We start from the raw sequence: 23,426 nt of genomic DNA on the forward strand, positions 1-23,426 counted from the left end.
AAAACCTGGAAAAAATTATATTGTATTCTCAACTCTTCAAAACAGAATGATGTCATTCCCAATGTAGTGAGTCTAAGAAATGTGGTTAAGGAGAGGTAGTGTGTGTTTACATGCTCTGAAGGGCAGTCTTGTGTTAACAGATGTTGCATTTAGATCCCCCCAGACTATGGAAGCATATGTGTAGCTAAATTCAATTCGAAATGTAATATGCAAAATGACAATGCAATATGTAAAATAGCATTGTATTTCTGTATTTAAGAAGTGTGCTGTCATCAACCCTAGCAACAAACCACCTCATCGTCCACCTCATCCCCGTTCATCAGCATCAATCACATCATCCACCAAAGAGACCCGCAAACCGGATAGGAGGAAACGCCAGGGGGGCTGGCGGACGAGCATGGTTGGGTGCAACTTAGTCCTGGGAGGAGCGGCGCCACCTACCCAAGGACACCCAGGCTGGTATCGGATTCCACCTCTCTCTGGTGTTCCCATAGATTCCTCCGGCAGACTAGTGCCTGTGTGGGAGGGCCTAGTTTTATCTAATTTATTACAAAGGCAATTTTGGACACGCATTCAAGAGGATACCCACTACATGGACAATGGCTGACAGTACCTTCAAGGGACTAGTACCTTCCCCGGGGAGCCGTAGGCTGGGGGGGGGGGGGGGTTCGACTATGTGACACTGTCACACATGACACATGTTTTAACCACTCTATGTATTATAATGATTTTATGTATATTAGAGTTTTAATAGGTTTACATGTTGTCTTAGTCATTTTAGTCCATTTTATTCCTCTTATCGGTTTTATGTGTGTATGTCTTTAAATGATTATGGGGCTGCCTGTCATGTGAGCAATCACATGACAGGAAACAGGAAATAGCCAGCATAAATGAAGCAGCATGGCAAACAAAAGAGGTCTCTGTCAAGAGGACCAAAGCTGGATTGAGGAGTTGCTTTTAAGGACTTACCATTCCAGCAAACCACATCACTACAGTTGGATTGTATATACACCGGTGGACACTTACACATTGGGACTTACAGCACGCAAGGACTCTTAAGGACTGTTTTATGGTATGGAACCAATGGACTATGCTTTTAACAGCCTAAGGCTTCTTTGTCGTATTGTGTTGTTTTAAGTTCCTGGTAGAAATTGTAAATACACTTCATTTATTCACTTTATTTCTGTTGTCGTCTCATCTTTTAAAACACTTCAAAACCTCTCACAGTTTAGTCTGACCCCAATTTTATTCTTGTAACGCTACCGATTAGGCCGATCGTTACACTACCCCGAAGTCTAAATGAGTTTAGGAAAAACAGCATTTAAATGATCATTTTGCTACAGTTTTTGCTTGGACATGTTAAACATATTTAATCAATTTGGGTAATACATTTTGATTTTGCAACTTATAAAGCTTTAAAATGTTTTTAATTTGCATATTAAAACTACTGTAGAAAATGGCAAATTTAAATTATATCATTTAATTTTCATTTTGTACTAAATGTTGCACATATGTATGGGAAAATGTAAATTTAAATACAGAAGTACATTTACATTTACATATTGCATTGCCATTTTGCATCTTACATTTCAAATTGAATTTTGCTACACATATGCTTCCATACAGGACTAGTGTGGCGTGATTTATCGGATGCAACAGAGTTAAACTCATAAAAGCTCTTTGTCACTTAATTAGTAATTGAATATAATGTTTCACTCTTTGTTTTAACAGCAGCTGGCCTTGAATTGATTAACTAGAGTTGGAAAAAGCAGCTGACAGAGGTCAGGTAAATAAGTAAAAACTCAACTAGTATTTTTAACCAAGAATTGAGAGTTGTGCTGAAGAAGAAAATAGAGCATTTACTCAACCACACAGTTAGTCAAACACACAATACATTTTTTATACAGTTTTACTATGGTTTAAATTCCCTGTAACTTTTTTTTTTTTTTAACTCGTAAATTATTTTTTTTTTTGTACATTGCTATATGCAGTAATACCCAAATTAACTGATTGTTATCACACTAATTAATACAATCCAAGGCAAAATACATTCAGGATAAAGAACTACAAATAACAAATAAAGAAGTTGTTTATTTTTATTATAGTAAAGAATGTCAACAATAATCTGAGTAGAGAAAGACAGAATCTACTACAATTTTTGTCAGTGAACACAGATGAAGTAGGAAATCATGCAAATCTAAAAAAAAAAATTTACATATTACAAATCATGCTAATCTAAAAACCAAATAAAAACATTACATATACTTTATTGTACTCCAAAGGTAATGCCATTGTAAGATTTGTTTTTTGGGAGCAAATATTTTCAACTAATGTAGAATTATTAATTAATGGGATTATGCTGATGCAATGATTTAACTTAATCAGGTCTTTAAAATGCATGTGAAGATATTTCAACAGAATATGTTGCAGTGTTCTGGAGTGCTGTCATAACTTTTATCGCAATATTGGAGGAAACATTAAGACCCTTTCATGATCATCTATCAATATACATTCTCTTTCGTTTTCTTCACCTGAAGTGATTCTTATTATTTCTTTGTCTGCATGTAGGATGAATCTATAGAAGTTCCTTATAGCACACCTAGTGTCCAGGTATTGCTTAAAGAGATGGTCTAGACATGCTATCAGACCAGGACATGTGGGCTTCTCTTTCTGCAGCCAGACTTTTTTGTTCAGTAAACCTTCAGCAGTGAGGTTCTCTAGCTTTAACTGACATTTCGTTTCCACAGTTGCGCATAAACCATCATATCGACTGGCGTACATGACTGAGAACCGGTTGCATTTGATGTTTATTCTTGTCAGACTCTCGTTAGCAATAGCTTCTTGAGCCTGTGTAAAACAGGATTTAATTTCATCCTGGCAGGAGTGGTTGAAAAAGTGCCTGGCGTCAATGAAAGTAATTTCTTTGTCAGGTATGTCGCAGACACAGACATTGACATAAGTTTGGTTGTTTTCTGATGTTATAGTAAAAACAGAATTGATACTCCCACCAATTTGTACACAAGAGTAAGCTCCTTTAACCACCAATTTTGAGCACAGTTTTAAAGGATGCTCTCTAAAGAATCTCTCAGCAAAGTCCAAGTTGGAGAGAAGGGTGTTGTCTGTCATTTTCTTTTCATTCAGTTCATGCATCACAGACATTATGCTTTCTGTGGCAGGTCGTAAACTGGGGTAACAGCTTAGAAAGAAAGAAAGAAAGAAACATTTTCACATTTAATGAAAGTTTAACTTCCTTCTGCAGATCATTATTAAATGTACTTACAATGAAGTGTCCATTGAGAACGAGGAGGGGTTTCTCTAGCAGGCCAAAAATTCTTCAGAATGATCCAAGCTGTCATCAGACATGGCATTCATTTATGAAAAATAAAATACAGTCATTATCGCAAAATATACAGGGTGATCAGAAGTGTAGGGGTCTTTTATAGCCTAACTCCGAATTGATAAAATTAACCAATCTCATTCCTACTGTAGATAGCAAATCCCCTCTTTCAGTTACCACAGAAGATTATGATATCATTTGAAGGGTGTGCAAACAAAATTTACAGAGGTCCATTTGTAGGCAACTTTTCAAAAATAGATCATTTTCAGTTTGTAAGTATCATCCTTTATAGATTTAAGATAAGTTAGCTTTGAATAATCAGTTGTTTTGTGTGGTTAGTTTGACTGAGATGTATTTTATAAAACTTACAGAATTGTCATTTACTCAGTGTTACCAGATATCTCAAATGACTTTAAAATAGCCTATACGCAACGTTTTGTAGTTTGTGTAGATTACTTTAAACATTTGGAAAAGCAGAACAGACTTACCTAGATGTCCGTCCAGAGCGGTGCTCAAATGAAAGCTAGAACTCGGTTTAGAGGGAAAACGTTTTTAAGTAGGCTGTCAAGCGATTTCAGCAAATGTTCAAGCAGTTCGTTGAGGTGTTCCTTCTCAGTCTCATTTTACTGTAAGTTTCAATTTCTCAAACTCTTGCTGGATATGGTAAGTTTCATTTTCCAGGAAACAAACGAGCCGTTGGGCGAGAGGAGAAAAAGCGACCACTATGCAAAGCAGCAAATAAGCAGAGCTGTGCTTTAGGGTAAAAATATGTCAGATAACCTGATAAATGTACATGACTAGATGTTCAGTTTTCTTTAGTCTCATGAAACATCTTTTACAGCACCGCTCGTCTCCTCTGACGCTGATCATTCGGCTTCAGCAACGCTTATTTTATATTAACATTAGGTTAAATAATGGGAAATTTTGTTCAGGTGTTAGTTAATGTTGGCCAGTAGCCTTTTGAGAAAATAAATCGTATGTTAGCTAAGTTAAACAAGTTTTATGGCTAGCATAGTTTTAAAACTAGTTTATGGTTTTTAATGGAGTTTAAGATTTACTTCATTTTTTTTGTATTTGTGTTTTAAAGGCAACTGCAATGAAGCATCAAGAAAGACATGTTAATGTTTAAAATATTTATCAGACAATGTAAGTGAACTTTCAATTTTTTTTGGCATGCCAGAAAATAAGTCTAAAAATATAACTTTTATTTCTGTTATTCTTATATTTGATCAAGCATACAGTGGCAAGGCCATATAACCAATTTACAGAGAGATTAAGATTATACTATAAATCAGGTCTCAAACCTGTCGTGGAGGACCCCTAGCCATGCACATTTTGGGTGCTTCTCAAACAGAAGGCTGCGTATCTCGGCTGCCACATCATCAAACGTCGCTGAAGGCCATCTCAATCGGAAGGATCCTTGGAAGACAGCCTTCGTTTTGCATCCTTAATTCAGCTGAATTTGAAGGCTGCATGTTATGTATCCTTTGCGACCTTCAATCATCCACAATCCTTTGTCCCCATTCCATTTCATGAAAATAAACTGACGTAAAAACGAGTCATTTATGAGCTTGTCTGAATTTATTATGAAATTTTAGACAAAAAGAATGTTTTTGGACATGAAAGCATAGATGTTATTTTTGTTTTGGTGTAAATTACTCAATAAAGCCATGGGGAGACTGTTGACAGCTGTGATTCATTGTATTGCATTACCAGAAAGCCAAAGGTTTGTAATACAAAGTATTTTTTCCCATTTCCCCCTTTTTTAGTATTTTTGTGCCGTGACTGTGAGGGCAGGAACATATGTGACGTAGCCACACGCACTTACTAGACCATCTTTTAATACGGATGGTGCGCAGACGAGGATGGCCGAAATATACTTTGGCTTTTATTCTAGAATATGCCGATGAGGACTCTAGCCTACAAGACTCTGAAGGACTGAACTAGGAAGGACACAGCCTCGGTAGGATGCAGCCTTCTGTTTGAGAAGCACCCTTTGTATGTCTCCTTATTTAACACATCTGATTCAACTTATCAGCTCGTTAGTAGAGACTGCAAGACATGAATTGGGTGTGTCTGATAAGGGAGACATACAAAATGTGCAGGGCTAGGGCTATAAATCTCTCATTGAAGAAAAATCTGCCATCTGGGAAATTATGACCACACCCCCAAATACATACAATTATAAGTGTTAGCATTACTTATATAATTTTAGTTCTGCATCCTTCAATAACCAGATTCAAAACCTAATATGCCTGGTGTTCTCAGAGATGGAAGCAGCTGTTTCATAATTCTTAATCATACACCCACAACTCTGTCCCGCACCCGCTGGCTGTGAGCTTTGTTCTGGGCATCGGTGAAGATGAAGTACTGAGTTGAATGGTTGTCTGTTCTGCCAGTGACAAACTCCAGCATCTCCCCATCACCCTGAAGAATGATACGTGCGTCCTCCTTCTGATACTGGTCATAGTGCTGCAGCAAGTGCTGAAAACATGTGAACAGGTCTTTTCTCATCTCTCCGCTCTTCTCCAGGTGCGCCTTTGTCTCTAGGATCTTCTCTAGAGACAGCATTCTGCCCAAGAAAACTCTACGCCGTGGCTGGATGTGGAGGGTGTGCAGGGGCTGATGGGTACTGTATGTGAGGTGCAGCTCTCCACAGGTGATCTTGAGCTCCATGTGATCCAGAACTGATGGGCTTTTGTCAGCCAGGGCTTTTTTAGCTTGCTCGAAGCAGCTTTCCAACTCATCACGACAGCAATGTCCAGCAAAATGGCTCTCTGCCAGGCTGGAGGTTGTGAGTTGAGATTCTGGTTGGGTCCTTTGAAGCAGCTGCGGACCGTTTGTGCCCATGTGCCATGTAGGACAGGACAGGTGTCCCGGCGGTGATACGCACCAGGTGGCGCTCTCCTTCCAGTGTTAGAGAAACGTCACGCCGCTTGGATGCTGGAAAGGCCTCCAGGGTTTGAATAGAGAAGTCAAGATTGGTTTTCAGGTGTGAGTCCAGCAATCCTTCCTGACGGATTTTCCCTTTTACCGACAGGAGATAGTCCAGATCAAGAGAAGGTACAGTGAAATATCTCCTTTTGGGAAGAAATAAATAAATGGGCATTGACTGAAAGGAAAAATTATGGTAACCTTAGAAAAAATAAAAAAGTTGTCCTAAATTTGAATTTAATAATAATAGTAATGAACTTTCATATATTCCTTGCAGTCTCTGTGAATAATGCTGTACTGTACATGTCCTGATCGCCCTGCAAGACTTCAATTTTACGATGACTGAGTGACTGTACATTATCCCTATATATCATATATAAACAACTCCTATATATACACTATCTGAAAGTTTTGGTCAAAACAATTCTGATGCATCTTTCATCAAGAGTAGATGAGGTCATAATGGTGTTAAGGGTCCATTGGAGGGAATGTAGCAGTCTCTGCTAATAATCTGCTAATTTGTAAACTGTCTGATCTTCCTAAATATTAAAATGAAATCTACATTGGTAGAGGCAACTTACATCTCACTCATAGCAGAGGACATCAAAGGTCAAAAAGCAATTCTTATGGTCCAGTCCAGTGAGCATGGACTCTGTTGAACACAACATACAGCAACTATTTTCAACGAATCAGTAAAAGAAAACAATAAGTAAAAAAAACATTCTGTGGTAATTTTGTGACAAAAGTATTATGTTTAAGCCACATATCCTGTTTATCATCTTCATTGTTGAGCTTTGATGCGTTAACTTTTTTCATTTTCTTAATTTACTTTCAGCAAACTCAATTTTCATGTCAACGTTTTGGCAATTGGTGGCCAATACCAACGAATACAAATGATCTCATTTGTAGATTTTTGATCTGCTTACACCTCACTGACAGTTTTTATGCTTTTCAGTTTCAGACAGATTTCTTCCAACACAATCTCATGGCAATTCGAGAAACAATTTTTTTTATTCTTTACTTTAACATAACAAAACAATTGATCAATGACCACGGATCACAACAAGTACATTCCAACAAAAAACATAGCTAGGCTTGTGTGTAATTTAGGTTCAAAAAGGTAGGCCTACATGAAATCCTGGGACCTATAGACTTAATTAGGTGTCAGTGTCTGACAAAACATCCATTTCTACTTTTGACCAGTTGGTAATTTATTCCAGTGAAAGAAAATCAATTATCACTTAAGGTCACTATGACACTGTCTGTTTTATCAACTACTTCACATTTTGGCAAATGGTGGCCGATTTCTATAAATGATGGTTAGGTTTAGGTTGAGGTTATGCTTTTTTTCGAAAGATCATACATTTTTGTATGAATCCCATTATACAGATTCCTATGAAATCACCACCATTAAAAATAGTTATATTTTCTCATGAAATCAGGTTGTTATTTCTCATCAATCTTGCCATATTGTGCCTGCAAGTCATACAGATAAGTTTTATTGTTCTTTTCCTCCAGCGTTTCGGATGAGATGGTTTAAAGTAACAAACAGTAATGAAAAAAGATATTTAGTAAAAGAAAGAAATGTCTATGAGGCTTGGTAATCGGTAAGGATAATAGATGGATAACATGGGACGATGAAAGAAGGAAAAAAGACAGGAGAAAGAGTGGAAAGAGTCAGTGGAAAAGAAAAAAAAGAAGAAAAGAAAAGAGGACGTCGACCAGTGATGAGGGTGAAAAGGGGCAGGGGGAAAACTGGCAATGAATGCCTTTTGATCTAAAACCTCTGCCTGGCAAGGGGCAGTTGCCATGGCAACGCCGAGCTGCCAAAGATATGTGTTGATGGATGACAGTTTGAGTCAATAGCATTAGACAGATTCTACGCCTGGAAGAACAGAAAGAGAGAGAGAGTAGAGGCATCATGCTCCTCTGCTCCTCTATTAGTGTTGACAATGACATGATGCTTGTCATACTGTGCATCACAACACACCCACACACAGTTCCTCTCTCTCAAACTGCCATGGTGCCCCAGGGAAGGTGAGGTGAACGCTGAGGCCGGCTGTCGGGGTTGAAATTAGACTCATGTGACATTTAAGTGCATTCAGAGTGTGTGAAGCCTTTTTTGTTTACTACTTGTCTGTTTAACTGTGCGTAAATGCTGCAAATAACGTTCTTCCCAATGAAAAATGTCTCCCTGTCTGATAGCTCTTGAATCCTGTGTCATTAGTCAGACCGGGAACACTTTTCTCAAATAATTCCAAAGCGCAGCCAGACCTGTCATTACACAGATATGAAAATAGGAGATTGGTGGGGGGAAGTGTGCGAGAGAATGATTGAACTACAACAATATGTTAGTCAAGAAGGGCTCAGGAGAGACTGAGAAAGCCAAAACGTGGTAATGAGAAAAAAAAGCAAGAGTGACATAAAAATCAACACTCCTTCAGCAATCTTTCTTTATAAGGCTCTATATAAATCCATTTTTACAGCAACGTTTCACATTTCTAATTCTGAAAGAGGGTCGCTCTAGGGCTAATCTGTCCCAAAAATGATTGATTCTGTGATTGTTTGGGAGGCTTAATCAGAGGGATATTTTATAACGGGTGTCAAATGTCTGAGTGTCTTCTGTGACCTCGAATAGCCTACAAATTACTACACACCACAAAAGAATCAGCTGTGAATTTTTTTTTATTCATCCAAGTGAATCGAATCTTTTGATTCTTTCCAGCACAAAGAATCGTTCAGATTATAGCATATTATGTGTCCAAATTCAGGGTCTGCATCCTTCGGAGTACTCATTTGAAGGATGTTACGTCACAGCGCCGCGACGAAGGCTGTCCAAATTCGTAGGATCCTTCAAATGCGGCCCACAAATACGTCCTCCTTTTCCCCGAATTGGAAGGATGGGTGTGGTGGATCCTTTCCCGTCCTACCTATCCCATAATTCTTTTCGGCAGAGCGTAATGGCGGACGAAGCGAGCGGTAGCGGAGTGGGAGAGGAGTTTCTCTGACAAAACATGCTAAAGTTTATGCTTCGGCTCAATGAATTTGTAGGAGAAATTAATAGAATACTTAAAAACAAATAAAAATAGGCTATAATGGCTTACCTGGATGTGACTGTCTTGTTGTCTGATATAAAAAACTCTCCGACAACGAGCAAAGAAAGTATTTAATTTATTTAATTGCTTTATTTCTTCCAAAATAATTAAAATGAGGAGAATAACTCTTTGTTTGTCCATTTTCCCGCTTCTTGCTTGGCGCTGTCACGGTTGCTAGGCAACAGGATATGAGCAACGGGTAAGGGAGGGAACTGAAAGAAGGGTAGGCTGTCCAAATTCACAAACACCGACTTCCGGGTTTTGCGGACATCGGAGGATCCCTCCTCCTTCAACCGGGTAGGAAGGATCCTAAGGAGGATGCAGACCCTGAATTTGGACACAGCCTATACCAGTAGGAGTCCTTCTGAATACTTTGATAGAATCTTTGAATCATCTGATTCGTAATTACTTGACTTTATTCATTCCTGACCACTCTAAAATAAGACACTGCAGCCTAGGCCGTGTAAACTGCACCGTATTTAAAAAAAATTAGTTTATGTATTTTTTCACACTGTTTTGAGAACGAGAAAGTCAATCAATCATAAACTGCCTAAATCCTGTCCTCATTAATATTCATATACTTAGTCGTCGAAGGATCTTCTGCGCGGTCTGTTTTAGTGTCCGAGATAACCCTTTGTGAAACAGTGACTACGAACTTCAGTGGCGAAGATAGACAGCATTATTTTTGGACTACACTTTTGAAGATTCAAGACGGATTTACGTTGCAACATTTTCAATGATAGACGAACAGGTATTGAAACAGCTCGCATGCTCCTCGCGCGCTGTACTAGGCCTACTCCAAGCAGTGTTATTAATCTGATAAATATGCAAACAAGGACGCTGACAAATGTACATTGTGTAATGTCAAAACCTGACGACGAATCTGAAGATAAATTACTTGGGTCTGAACCATGGAGCAAGATACATTTTAACGTTTAAAATGACACTTGCTAAATTTCAAAGGTGAAAAGCCCACATCACCCTATGTCCACTGCTTTAACGGAAGTAATGTGTGCTCCATTTAAAAGCATCTCAACTCCAGGTGCGAAAACGTGTATGTGTGTGTTCATAATAACCACTGAGTGCATGTTTGACCGTGGGGTGTGTGTTTGCTATGAACCATTCTTTTTGCCTCAGATAATCCCGGACAGCTCTTCCAGTAAAAATTGTTTCCATAGTGATAATGGAGAATAGAGGAAGGATGCAAAAAGGTGACAGCAAGAGTAATAAGAACGAATGAGTGTGAGAGAGAGGAAGTGTGTGTGAGAGAGAGAGAATCCAAAGAAATAAGCTGCATGCCAGATATAATAACATCACAATGAGATAAAGGGAACATTGTGAGCTTGAGATCATTCCTTTATTCTTAACACATTTCACAAAAACACACACGTTCAAACCCGAACAATGTTTAAGATTTGATTTCATTCCCTACCAGTATTGTTGCCTGTATAAATTGTGCTCATGTCTGAGGTTCTCCCATTATGTTTTTTTAGAAATAAAATAAATGCAGAGAAAACACAAACAATATAAAAAAGTGCATGAAAATAAAAACGTTCATAGTGAATGAAGATTCCCTCTTTCGTACAAATAATCACTTGAATCAGTGGACCTCAAAACAACAGATTAATATGGACACTGAGGTAACTGTATCCGTGATCTCTGTCAGCTGGTGTTAATTAGAATGTTTTGTCTCCTGAATATGTAAATGTATGAAATATTAAGGGTGCTAAATGGAATAAAAGTGTATCGAACATTATGGCCACCTTCAGGGCCTCATGCATTCTGGCTAAAATCCACTGCATGTAAACGTGATGATCGTCATGGACAGCAACCCAGGTCATGCATTTCGCCAAGTGTCTATGATATTAACAAAATTAAATTTCGACCATTTTTTAATCTTTTTTTTTCTTTACAGATTCTGAATGATTGTGAATCTTTTTTTCACATTGTGCCCATCACTATGAAAGGCCATTTCTGCTACGGAATAAATAAAATGGCAGAATTACAAGATATAAACACAGAATTGTGAGATACATACTTTTAATTCTTAGAAAAAAGTCAGAACTGCAAGATATAAACTCACAAATCTGACTTTTGTATTAGAATTCCGAGTTTATATCTTGCAATTCTTTTTTTCTGCCATAAAATAAAAAAGTAATTGTGACTTCTTATTTTACAATTCAGTTTTTAAAATCACAATTATGAGTTTATACCTTGCAGTTCACTTTTTCTTCTCAAAATTGTGAGTTTATGGAAAGAAGCTTAAATACTTATTTGTGGATTAAACTGGTTCAGTCACAAATCTCCACGAACACATCAAACATATTAAACAAGAACATTTAAGGCACAGTATGGTAGTTTTCGCAAGAGACTAGCAATATGTGAATTCGCTGTCCCTTTTGATTTGTGGTTTTGCGTAATCCAGAATTACAAAAAGTACCTAAAAATTCAAAAACATTGACCGTTGATATTCTGGTTCGTATAACGGATCTATAAGGCTGCTGGAAACCAGTTTCTCCCTTTGTTTCCACAGCAAGTGTCCAGTTGTTATTTTCCCCTCACGTGAGCCCTGGCGAGAGACCCAGGGTGTCCAGAACCTATAGCATCTGAAAGCCGTCGCTGTGATTCCTCCCCTCCTCTAACCCTCTCCTTCCCCTTTTCTTTCTCTTTCTCCAGGGTCTTGTCTTCCCTGTGGCTCGGCGGCCGCAGACCATCCCACGTCCTGTTCTGCTCTCTGGTTTCAGCTTGACACAGAGCCAACATAGGACAAACAGAGTCCTCTTCTTCATCACTGTCCTCCTCCTCATCCTCCTCCTCCAGCAGCTGTGGAAATCTTACTGAAGTCGATGAAGAAGAAGGGTGAGAGTTGGAGTATACATCCTGTTCGTACACAGACAGGGGGAGCTGGAGGTAACGGCCGGCTGCGTATAAACAGCAGCAGGCTGGGACACACTCCGGCCCTTCCCTCCTCAGCAGACGCAGACGTTTGCGGTACGGCCCGGGCGGTGTAATGCAGGGCTGCAGGGGAAGAGGGGTATTTGTGGCAGGGGTTTGGAGGGGACAAGGTGTTGCTGTGGGACCTGATGGGAAGCACCAGTCACTCTGGAGGAGGATTTCGTTTCTGAGACGACGGAGAAGGTTGTTGATGAGCACGGAGCGCCGTAAGAAGGACTCGGGGTCATCCATGAAACGCAGCTTCGAGAGAGAGAGATGGAGAATGTGTGCGCGCTCCTCCAAGACCGGTGACACCTGCTGGCCCGGAAGACAAAATGAGCATTCATAAACGAGGTAAGGTCAGTTATCAAGTTAACCTGTATGATTCATAATGTGTTGTGAGGAACAAATCAAGGTGCAAGATGTTGGTGAATGCTTTGTTTTGTTCGCAGAGGTTTGTAGTGTGATAACGTGATAAACAGTAAAGTATAGGGAAACAAAAACTATAAAACGATAAAAATTAGCAGTGCAGAAATATTTCAGTTAAAAAAAAAAAAAAAAAAAACTGAACTGAAACCAAAAAATTAGCACGTGTAATCTGGATTAATGTGCACTATATCAGAACAGAAATGAAATGAAAATTACTTATAAAAGCTTTTTATTATAGCTTTTGTATTTCCATATGAATTTCTAACACCTGAAATTTGAATTGAAGTCAAACAAATTTTCAAGTAAAAAAAAATGAAAATGTGTAATGATAATTTGAAAACAAAATATGACAAATAAGGAGCAGTCAGATTGCTCAGCGAATTTTAGTCTGAAATGAAATCTAGGAATTTGAATAGGAATACTTTATTATGAATCCAGTCATAAATTTCACGTGAAGCGTACATTTCTGCATACATATTAATCTACTTTTTAAAAAAGTGACTTCTATGCGACTATGGATCGTTTTCCTTTACAATTATAAAAAATTAGTCAAAGGTCCATATTTTAAAAACCCTGGTGTTTATAGGTTCTTTAGTGGTAATGCCAGATTATGCAAAAATTGTTGCAACGTCATACAGTTTTATGAATGACTGAAAGTATTATCAATAATATAAAGTGCTGTGTAGAAATATGTAGAATTATAGGGCTAGTAGACTTACAGTGTGACAGTAACTCCTGAAGCTCAGTACAGGTTCTTCATCCACAAGCTTCCTCTTGAAATAAGAGATCCGCGACAGGGCCACACGATCCATCACATGATCAGGAACTCGTCTGTAATGGGGCTCTGGAGACAAAATGGGTTGGTTCAGACAGATTTGCATTATGTCTTCTAGATCAAAGAACTGGTATGGAGAGAATTTCTGGCGTGTTTTAGTTCCAAAACTGGATAACAGATTTTGAAACATCTACTTTGGAATGGAACATCATCAGCACCATCTGTTCATGGTAGTCTGTTTTTCAGAGATGAGATTAGTTCCAGACCTTCAATGAGCCCTTGGGTGTCACCCCCTGGTGGTGAGGGGGTGGAGATGCAGCTTTTACTGCAATGCTCAGATTCCCAGATTGGTTGGTAGATTGGTGGGGCTTCGGCTTCAGGCTCACAAAAGGGATTCATTGATAGGACCAAAGCCATAGTTTCACCTCAGTCCTAAACAATAAACACACAAACATAATTATAAAAAAAAATGCGTAGTAAAATTCTGTCATACATGAGTAAATGATGAGAGAATTTTCATTTTATTTCAACTTTTTATCTTCTATGGATTTCAGACGTTTTTTTTTTCCTGTACAGTAAAAGTCAGTAGGGTCCAGTGTTGTTTTCTACCTTATTTTGTATACTTTGTATACACAAAAATAGTTGAGATTCTTTTAAATCACATATTTATATTACACACAGTATACATGCATACAAATGACATATATTTTCCAAAAAATCATACAGGTTTGGAACCACATATAGATGAATAAATGATTAAAGAATGAACTTTTTTGACAAAATATCCCTTTAAATGCAGGTTGGCATACTTCTAGTAAAGCTTAATGTTAGGAAAGTTTTTGCAAACCACTCATAATTACAATCCTTCAATAGCAGCCTCTTTACAAAGCTTGTATTACATTTGTTACAGCTTTACAAAACAATTTGTACTGAAATGTGTGCTCATATACTGTTAAGATCTAATTGAAATGATCAGAGACTTAAAAATAAACAGCCGCTAGTTTCTAACATTGAGATTCTTGTATTGTAGTAATCAATACATGTTTTTTTTTTTCTCACTGGGGAGCAAGATTTGCATTCTGAAAGTTACAGTATGTTTTCATATTACAATGAACTCTTATCTTAAAAGATCAAGGAAATTCTCATTACAGCCCCTTTAAAGAAAGCAACCTCTCAACAACACTGTGCTACTCTACAATAACTTGTAGAGTTATTTCCTCTCTCTTTGAAGATTACACTAACAAGGCATTTGAAAAACACATTGTGATTCTTTAAAACAGCTAATAGCGCAAAAATAGCGCACTATGAAACACTCAGATAACGAGATAGAGAGAGAACAGCATTCAGTAGAAGCTGAAAGGGAAGGTATCTGTTTGTGTGATCTCTCTTTTTAATCATTTTGTTCTCTGTTCTACCACACACGCAGTAACAGGAGAGAGAGGAAAAGTTCTGGATGACCGCCTCTACAAAGGCCATTAATCTTCACTGACAATTTATCTCTCTCTCTTTCTCACACACACACACACACACACACACACACACACACACACACACTGGCTTCAGTTGGTACACATTGAACTGCTGTTACGCCAGGCTGTTCTGAGTCACCAGACACAATTCTCACATGACAACAAACCATGTTTATTTGTAACTATTTGGGCTGTCAATCGATTAAACCATTTCATTCAGTAAAGTAAATGATATATTAATTCAGTGTTCAAATTAATCACATATTTTAGTATAAGAATAGCCCCTAAATGAAGGTTACAATAAGTGGCAGTTTTGTTTCCATATCATGATCATTGTCAGTCTGTCTGAGGTAGATTCATACAGGAACCATTCTCGTATTCTATCTGTGATTTTTTTTTAAATTGTCTTTGGCCATTGCAATACTTTTTCAACCAGTTTTTCAGCCTTTTTAACCTTTTGTTAAAATGAAAAAAGTAAAAAAAAAAAAAATAAAAAAAAAGGTTTTTGATGTCCTGTGTGAAAATCTCTTTATCAAATTTATTTACAAGTTAATGGACATGATTAATTGTGTTGATGTTATTTCATTAATTTTTAAATAATTATTTGCACTAAATTAACAAAGAAACTGAATTGTGTAAGTAAATGAGAAGTAAAACTAAAATGGTAAAAAATATCATTAATACTTTTATGCACGCACACAGACTCAAAAAATGTTCCTCTTGCAGTAAAATTAATTCAGCTGTAATAACCCATCCTGTTTTAAGTCTGTGTCCGCAGGGTTTGGATCACACTCAGCTCATGTGAGCGAGACGTGTTTAATCAGAGCAGATCCCACTCTCCTCCTCTCCCTCATACTGTCGTTACCTGTTTCTCATTCCGCCCACAACTCTTTGAATTTACGCTTTAGAAGACAGAGAGCTGACACAGAAGCAGAGCTCTCTCTCTCACACACACACATAAGCTGTCTGTCTGTCTTTGTCTCTTTGCTCGTTTTGTGCTTTTATGCACTCTCTCTCTCTCTCCATCTTTTCCACTTTCCTTTTTGTGTGAAGAAAACATAAAAAGGTGCTGGATCCGTTGGATTTGCACCTCATCGGTCACACACACACACACACACACACACACATACACAAATATCACAGGGTACAGAAGGGAATGTGTTCTAGAAACTTGAAGCTCAATAGATGCTAAAACTACAAATTATAAAACACAGCTGATGCTAAAACCAGACAGAGAGTGAAAGAAAGAAGGAATGAGCGATCCAAACTAAGGAATCATGTAAGGGATAAGCTTTCAGTTGTGCCGCTGTGGTTTTTCCTATACGAAAACCACAATTACAGGTTTCCATTGAGGTAATGTAGTTTTTGGCTTAACTCACTAAAACCAAAACATCCAAAGCTCATGATGCTCTTTACTGGGTCATAAAAGCTGTTAAAGCTCACTCACACATTTATCTTAAAGGGGACTATTTTTGAAATTTAATTGCATTTTAATTGCATTTATATAATACTCATGATTTATTAAATAATTTACAAATTATTTTGCCACAACTTCTTATGCCCTCAAAGGCAGGTTTGTCCATTTACCTAACTTTTCAGAACATGCTCTTCTCATGAACAGCTTATTAAAGACAATAGTTTTGAGTTGTTAGTCTGCCAGTAAATGTAATGCTTTGAAATTATTTAAACAATTTTCAAAACGCTTTGTCAGTAGAAATTAAGCCAGAAAGAGAGACAGAGCAGACAGAAAGAAAACAAAACACTGCACAATTAGTCAGGTTATGAGAATAGCTTTAGGCATCAGCTCATATCCTGCTCTGCTGTTTGGAACACCAGGCTGACAGATCATTCTAAAAACCCCAGTGAATGTCAACCACAAACTTGTTCTCGGTCTGTGTGAGGAACACTGGCACATGCTCAGAGCTTCAGAGTCATCATTAACGCCAGTCTGCCCACACGGCCTGATCCAGAAACAGTTCCATGATTTATGAGAAACATGAGTAACTGATATAAACACATGTTCAAAGATGTCAATTATGACAAAATATGGAATATTTCACTGCTATTAATGACTTTCTAGTGGGAGAAATATCACAGGGTACATTAAAAAAGTATTACAAATTATTATAAAAAATTATATACAAATTATAAAAAATTATTAGTTTTAATTTACACATTCCCATGACTTTTTTCTTCTGTGGAACACAAAAGGTAACAATTCTGAATATTGAATAGGTATGACAAAGAAGCAGCATAAAAGTATCATATAAGTGGTCCATGCAACTTGTGGACTATGTTACAAGTCTTCTGAAGCCATATATTTACTTCTGGGGTGTATTCCAGAAAGCAGGTTATGTGACATATATACCCGGGTAAGTTTGAGGATAAGCGAGCGGATAAACTCGGCTTTCGGTTCCAAAATCGGAGGTTACTTTTAGGGTATGTAAGTAACCATAGTAACTTGCTCTCTGAAGATAACCTGCTCTGGAGCAGGTTATGGTCAGGGTTAGTTCACTTCAGTGCTATCAGTGCACGCGTGACATACTGAGCAGCCTTCAGTGGGCCTGACAGATAATACAACATTATATAATATAGCCTTATATATACGTATATATATATATATATATATATATATATATATATATATATATATATATATATATATATATATAGCACTAATATAAGTAATAAATAAGGTAATATATCATTCTAATATGATTATTTTATTTATTTTGGCATATATAACAGTTATCTGTATAAATTATAAAACACTATGACAAGGTAATGTTTAATTTATTAAATTATATATACTTATTACATTTTATATTATCGTCTCACACATGGATTGGTATTTTCTATAATGTATTTCTATAATAAAAATACATATCTGATATGACTTAATATATAATTAGCATCAAACTAAAAATATAAGTCATATTCTCAAGGATTGAAGATTAAACGGGAAAAAAAAAGATTACACAACCATCAATTAGGTGGCGATATGCACTAAGCATGTAAACGAACAAAAGAAGAAGAAAGAAACAGCATGGTGCGCTTTTTCTTAGCGTCCGTTTCCATAGTGACTCGTCGATTCGTCGCTCTGTTGAGAATGTCTTGAGTCTTAACCAGGAACATACTCTGTGTTGAATGAACTTACTCCCGGACGTGTTTTTGGAACCACATACCTCGCGTAAGCAAGGTTTGGGGTTAATCAACACAAAGTTCAGGGTTTAACTGAAGGTTAACCGTGCTTTCTGGAATACACCCCTGATGCCATGTTGTTTGCAAGTCTTGTAAACACTAAAGAAATCCTGGCTTCCACTGTCTCAAATCTTATATGTGTCTGCATTCAGTTATATATTTTGCCTTTAGACAAATTGCATCATGTTTGAAATCAGTGAAATCAAACGTCATTGGTTGTCTCATGGTTACTTATAACTTCAAAGCTGACATGATGTGTCTAAAAGTGACATTTGATATTTGTTTTGATAGCTACAGAAGAGGAAGAGCAAGGAATAATTGCTTATTTTAATTTCTTCACAAAAAGCTTGTATGGCTTCAGAAGACTTGGAATGCATTATGATACTTTTATTGTGCTTTTTTTGTAATTTGTCACACAACAACTAGAATATTTGTCCATAGAAGAAAAAAAGGTCATGAAACAACATGAACGACTTCTTTAATTCACGTACGCACATGCAGAACCCACACTGAGTCACACAGTAACATGTGTGAAACACACCTTACTGAAGTGACGCCCCAATGTACCATAAGGTGAAAAGACCGCAGTAGACTTTGCCAACCATGAGGCTATTACACACACACACACTTACACACCTCTCCAGGAGCTATCATCCATCTGCTCAGAAACTGCTTTCTGTCTGGGTGCTGGAAGCATTTAAACCATGTGTGTCCTCCTCAGGGTGCAGGACTTCTATTCAACAGTTTGGGTTAAAGCTTGACCTGAATCTATCAGCGAGACAGAGGAGGTTTATTTTAGAATCGAAATGTTGCACTGGGGATCTGAACACATCCTGCAGACTGTAATCTAAGTCATTAGGTAGTCTCTTTCATTCTCACACGCTCAGACAGAAAATGTAGGCAACACCCAGTCGAGGAGGTAAAACATGCATCCAAACATATCTCGCGCACACGCATACAAAGCCTGGGGAAAGAGAGGGGGCAAATGAGGGAAAAAAATTAAGAGAAGTAGGAATACCCTTCCCACCTGCCAAGAGCTCTGTGGCTGCTCAGCTTGTCTAGGTTATATCCAACTCGGAGGGAGAGAGAAAAAAAGAGTTGCACCATGTCTGTACTGCAAGCGGAGAGTGTAACGGTGTTAGACAGATAAAATGAGAGAGAAATTATACTGACTTCGACCAACAGCCTTGCATCCTGGCCTCTGTGTGTGTGAGGATAGCGCAGTAACATGATCGTGTTGACACAACGTCACATCAGAGCTGAAGGAATGTTCTGGCTACCCGTGCATCCCTGCTGTTAAGAGTCAGAGCCTGAAGCTGTGTGTGTGTGTTTGAGACAGAGGGAGGGCAGCACATGCTCTCTGTATACTCAAAGGGGCAGGGTAATCACATCATCCCTGCTCTCGAGTTGATATTTACATCACGGTGGGCTCTGATTTATTATGTGATGGCTGTGATTTATTTGTCTTCAGACAGCAACACTGCCTTCTGAAAGTCTATTTATAGAAAGTTTCTACTTTGTTTTTTTGTATTATGAAAAAAATCGATTAATTAACATTATAATTAATATTAAAGTTGCTTTAGTATATATTAGTGCTGTCAAATGATTAATCGCGATTAATCGCATCCAAAATAAAAGTTTTTGTTAACATAATATATCAGTGTGTACTGTGTATATTTATTATGTATATATAAATACAAACACATGCATGTATATATTTTAGAAAAATAGGTTATGTTTATATATCAAATATATTTATATATAATATAAAAAATAATAATATAAATCTATAAATGTATATACATGTAAATATTTTCAAAAATATATACTGTATGTGTGTGTGTATATATACATAAATAAACACAGCACACTCACATATATTATGTAAACAAAAACTTTTATTTTGGATGCGTTTGACAGCACTATATATATAACACATATATATTAAATGATTATTCATTTTTTTCAATTATCTATTCTTTTTTATGTTTAATAAAGTCAAATCAAAAATCTTTTCAAGTACTAAAAAAAGGGAATTACGAAGTGTGTTTACATGCACTTTAAAAGTTTTATTTCAGTCAGGCTATAGTAATATATCTTTTTAAAATGTCATGTAAATGCTCTTTTAATGTTTTTAAAATAATTTTCTTATGCTCATCAAGGCATATTTATTTGATCCAAAAATACAGCAAAAACTAATATTGTGAAAACTATTACATTTTTAAATGTTTTCTGTTTGATTGTTTATTAAATTGTTTTTTAATGTTGAAAACAGTTGTACTTAATAGTTTTCATGGAAATCATGATATATCTTTTCAGCATTATTTGATGAATAGAAAGTTCAGAAGAACGGAATTTATTTGCTAATCTTTTGTAACATTACAAATTATTTTATTGTCACTTTTGACCAATTTAATATGTCCTTGTCAAATAAAATGATTTATTTCTTTAAAACAAATATATATTTATCCATCAATTACGCCTTGTGCAGCTTGTGTGTAGCTTGACAATGCAAAAACCTGCTCATACTAGCGATGCACTAGCTCTCAGATTGTGGATCATGTGTTTGTACCAAATGTGATGACAGTACGGTTTTTACCACATACAGTATCCATTGTTTATCTACAGTTTATTGTGGGTGCATGAATGAGGTGAGCCTTTTGATGAGTCATTTCTGAATGTGATTGAAGGTTTGACAGGAAGATGATCTGCACAGGATGTGTCCCTCCCAAGCCACAGTTTTCTGAAACTGCCTGGGTTGAAGTTTTAGATGATTATGAGCAGCCCACAGACTCCTCAGAAGTCTCGAAGTAAATCCTCACCGTGCCCAGACACAAATGACTGAAACGGACTGATGAGAACCACAGGCGGTAAACGATTGCGTGGGTTTTCCTTTGTGCCTGCTGTAGATCGAGGGATCAATGCGTGGCAGTATGCCAGACACTCTTAAACTGGCACAGGGATCTCAGGGGGAATACCCACATGCACACAAACACACACACTCCTGCCCCGCAGCATCAGAAACAGATGCCACAGCCAGCGCAGTGAACCCATTGCTGATAATGAAGCAAGAAATGATCCCACTCACACACACACACACCATCTTAGCCACACACAATAGCGTCTCTCTCTCTTACACAACAACAACAATAGCCTCACACACAGAACTGTCAACTGCCTTACACTATGCAGACACCAATGCACAATTTTCTCGTGCAACAGTAATTGCGCATTCATCAGGACAAAAACACACACTCTGCGTCCATCTATAAAGTTATTGTGCTTTCATCTTGTACACTTCATCTCCTTGTAAGGGAATCAAGCGGTAACAGAATTCTGGCTCCCTGCCCTTACAACACACACACACACACACACAAACACACAGAGACAGACACAGAGCTTGGGTGTTTTAATGTGTGAAAGGAATATTGTGTGTGTGTGTGTGTGTGTGTGACCTCACTGTCATTAGCTTCTTTAGAGATTCAGTGTAATAGTAAATTTTACAAACCTTAATAAAAACAAGGAATCTTGGTCGGATGATAGCTCACATGTATGATAGAAATATGTGTAATTTTATTTGACCATATATAATTTAATTATCATTTTAAAAGGTATTTTTAAAAAGTAAATGCAGTCACTGAATTAATAAGAAATATATTTAAAAAATTAAGAAATATATTGTAGCAATATAAAGATATGTAGATCTATTGATTTATATTTTGTTATTACTAATTCAATCACAATGATCAAAATTCACTTTTAAATGTAATTTTTTTTAAATAAATATTAAAATTATATATATTTAGAGACTATATTAAATATTTTATACTAAATTGTATTAAAAGGCCCTACAGTGGCAAATTAATTTAAAGTAGTTGTAGGCAAAAATGTGATTAAATGTTAAAAAATACAAATGGTGGCTGCATGGACCTAATGTACACTCTTTGCGTTGTGCAATCCTCATATAGACAAAATATACATTTAATATTTAATCATTAGTATAACTTCAAATAACGAAAACACAGGATACTGTGTGTATTCTTAGGTGCTTAAAAATAGTTGTTTGCTCTTAACACACTTGAGAGATCATAAGTGTAGTTCATCGGTATTGGCACTGTGCCATGTCTCTCTGCCTCCGGAGGCTAGTGGCGCGTAATTCCGAACATATTGGTGTGAATATGTTCAAAATATATGAACTTTTGCTTACCTTTAACTGTAATGATGACTAAGTCAATATGTGTTGTTTTATTGAATCAGATGTGTCGTTATGGACGCGTTCTCGTTTTCTCCTCTGGGTTCCGCTGCTGTAGTCCCGCTCGGTTCATCAATAACTACTTATCCACGATCCATCAGCGCGAGCCTTTCTGACTTACAGTAATCGATAAGGTTCTACTGGAAAAATCAAATCCAAAGCCAAGCAGTCAATCAGCGCGCGAACAAAGCCGCTGTGATGTGACGGAATCTCCGTTGCGTGTCCGCGCAGGTCGCTTTGCTTTGTGCCACAGTGACCTCACCGGCAGACGGTGCGACGTTGCAGCGTTTGCTTTGAACTGGGCTTGTTAACGTCAGTGGACACCAACAGCGTCGCCCCATTCCTCGGAATAAACAGAAGCAGCTTTTTGCTCATGCAGGATCAGTCGCGTCCCGTCCCGTCCCAGCAGCAGTGCTTCCCTGGTGCCTTGTGTGTGTCTGGTTTTGGTCAGAGGAGCCGCGTTTAGCGCGCAGCAGAAGTGGAGCGGGCGGGCACGGGGCCAATCATCTGTTAGACATTTTCCTTTTCAGGAGCGGCGGTCCGTATTTTCCAGCCGCGCTCCTGAGCGGATTTCTCCGGTGTTCCCTATAGAAGAGGTGGAGTGAGCGCCAAGTTGTGCCGATTTTTTTGGTCCCTTCATCACTTTCTGTACTCACGCGCAAAAGCATGTACACCTATTGTAAAGACCTCTTAGACCTCTAGAACATACCTCGTTTTTCTTCATTTTACAGATTAGTTTTGTTCGGTTTTGATTTTTAGATTGTATTTTGCCCAGCTACTTTTTTAACAACTAAAGATCATAAGCCTGTTTTTAAGGACATTTTCAGAAACATTATCTGATAATCAAACCACACTAATCCTATACCCTTTAGGCCTATTGACCAACTAGTTTTTTGTTGTTGTTATTGTTGTTGTCATTTTATATATTTTATTTACAAAAAATAAAATATCAAATAAATGATCAAATATATTTATAAATATATATTATATAAAAATGTAA

General features: G+C 37.3%; 2 protein-coding genes and 1 long non-coding RNA gene across 5 annotated transcripts; all 3 read right to left on the minus strand.

Annotated features, from left to right (window-relative positions):
- Positions 1 to 1,973: 1,973 nt before the first annotated feature.
- LOC306882205 lies at positions 1,974 to 3,967 on the minus strand. The gene is made up of 3 exons (XR_013785224.1): positions 3,826 to 3,967; positions 3,281 to 3,349; positions 1,974 to 3,196 (listed from the first exon to the last, which is right to left on the minus strand). It is a non-coding gene; the product is annotated as an uncharacterized lncRNA (long non-coding RNA).
- A 937-nt stretch (positions 3,968 to 4,904) lies between these two features.
- LOC306882441 (uncharacterized protein) lies at positions 4,905 to 9,524 on the minus strand. The gene is made up of 3 exons (XM_079437054.1): positions 9,376 to 9,524; positions 6,853 to 6,923; positions 4,905 to 6,417 (listed from the first exon to the last, which is right to left on the minus strand). The coding sequence occupies exon 3, from the start codon at positions 6,185 to 6,187 to the stop codon at positions 5,636 to 5,638; it is 552 nt and encodes a 183-aa protein (XP_079293180.1). The 5' UTR covers positions 6,188 to 6,417; positions 6,853 to 6,923; positions 9,376 to 9,524; the 3' UTR covers positions 4,905 to 5,635.
- Positions 9,525 to 10,705: 1,181 nt separating this feature from the next.
- On the minus strand, positions 10,706 to 22,875 carry LOC306882442 (SERTA domain-containing protein 4-like). 3 transcript variants are annotated; one of them, XM_079437057.1, is made up of 5 exons: positions 22,382 to 22,875; positions 18,811 to 18,942; positions 13,771 to 13,936; positions 13,449 to 13,573; positions 10,706 to 12,615 (listed from the first exon to the last, which is right to left on the minus strand). In XM_079437057.1, exons 3-5 carry the CDS (start codon positions 13,919 to 13,921, stop codon positions 11,914 to 11,916), a joined length of 978 nt encoding a protein of 325 aa, XP_079293183.1. In that variant the 5' UTR covers positions 13,922 to 13,936; positions 18,811 to 18,942; positions 22,382 to 22,875; the 3' UTR covers positions 10,706 to 11,913. The 3 variants fall into 3 exon arrangements, with proteins under 3 accessions (XP_079293183.1, XP_079293182.1, XP_079293181.1); XM_079437056.1 differs by lacking the exon at positions 18,811 to 18,942; XM_079437055.1 differs by lacking the exon at positions 18,811 to 18,942 and having other exon boundaries at positions 10,706 to 12,618.
- Between the last annotated feature and the right edge of the window lie 551 nt (positions 22,876 to 23,426).

Source organism: Barbus barbus (genome assembly GCF_936440315.1).
Source record: "Barbus barbus genome assembly, chromosome: 16".
Lineage (NCBI taxonomy): Eukaryota > Metazoa > Chordata > Actinopteri > Cypriniformes > Cyprinidae > Barbus > Barbus barbus.

Coding starts and splice junctions, on each gene's coding strand:
- LOC306882441 (XM_079437054.1), bottom strand. CDS start 6,187: ATGGGCACAAACGGTCCGCAGCTGCTTCAAAGGACCCAACCAGAATCT.
- LOC306882442 (XM_079437055.1), bottom strand. CDS start 13,921: ATGGCTTTGGTCCTATCAATGAATCCCTTTTGTGAGCCTGAAGCCGAA. Junction 13,574..13,770: donor CACCCAAGGGCTCATTGAAG/GTCTGGAACTAA, acceptor TTTTGTCTCCAG/AGCCCCATTACAGACGAGTT. Junction 12,619..13,448: donor TCAGGAGTTACTGTCACACT/GTAAGTCTACTA, acceptor CTTCCGGGCCAG/CAGGTGTCACCGGTCTTGGA.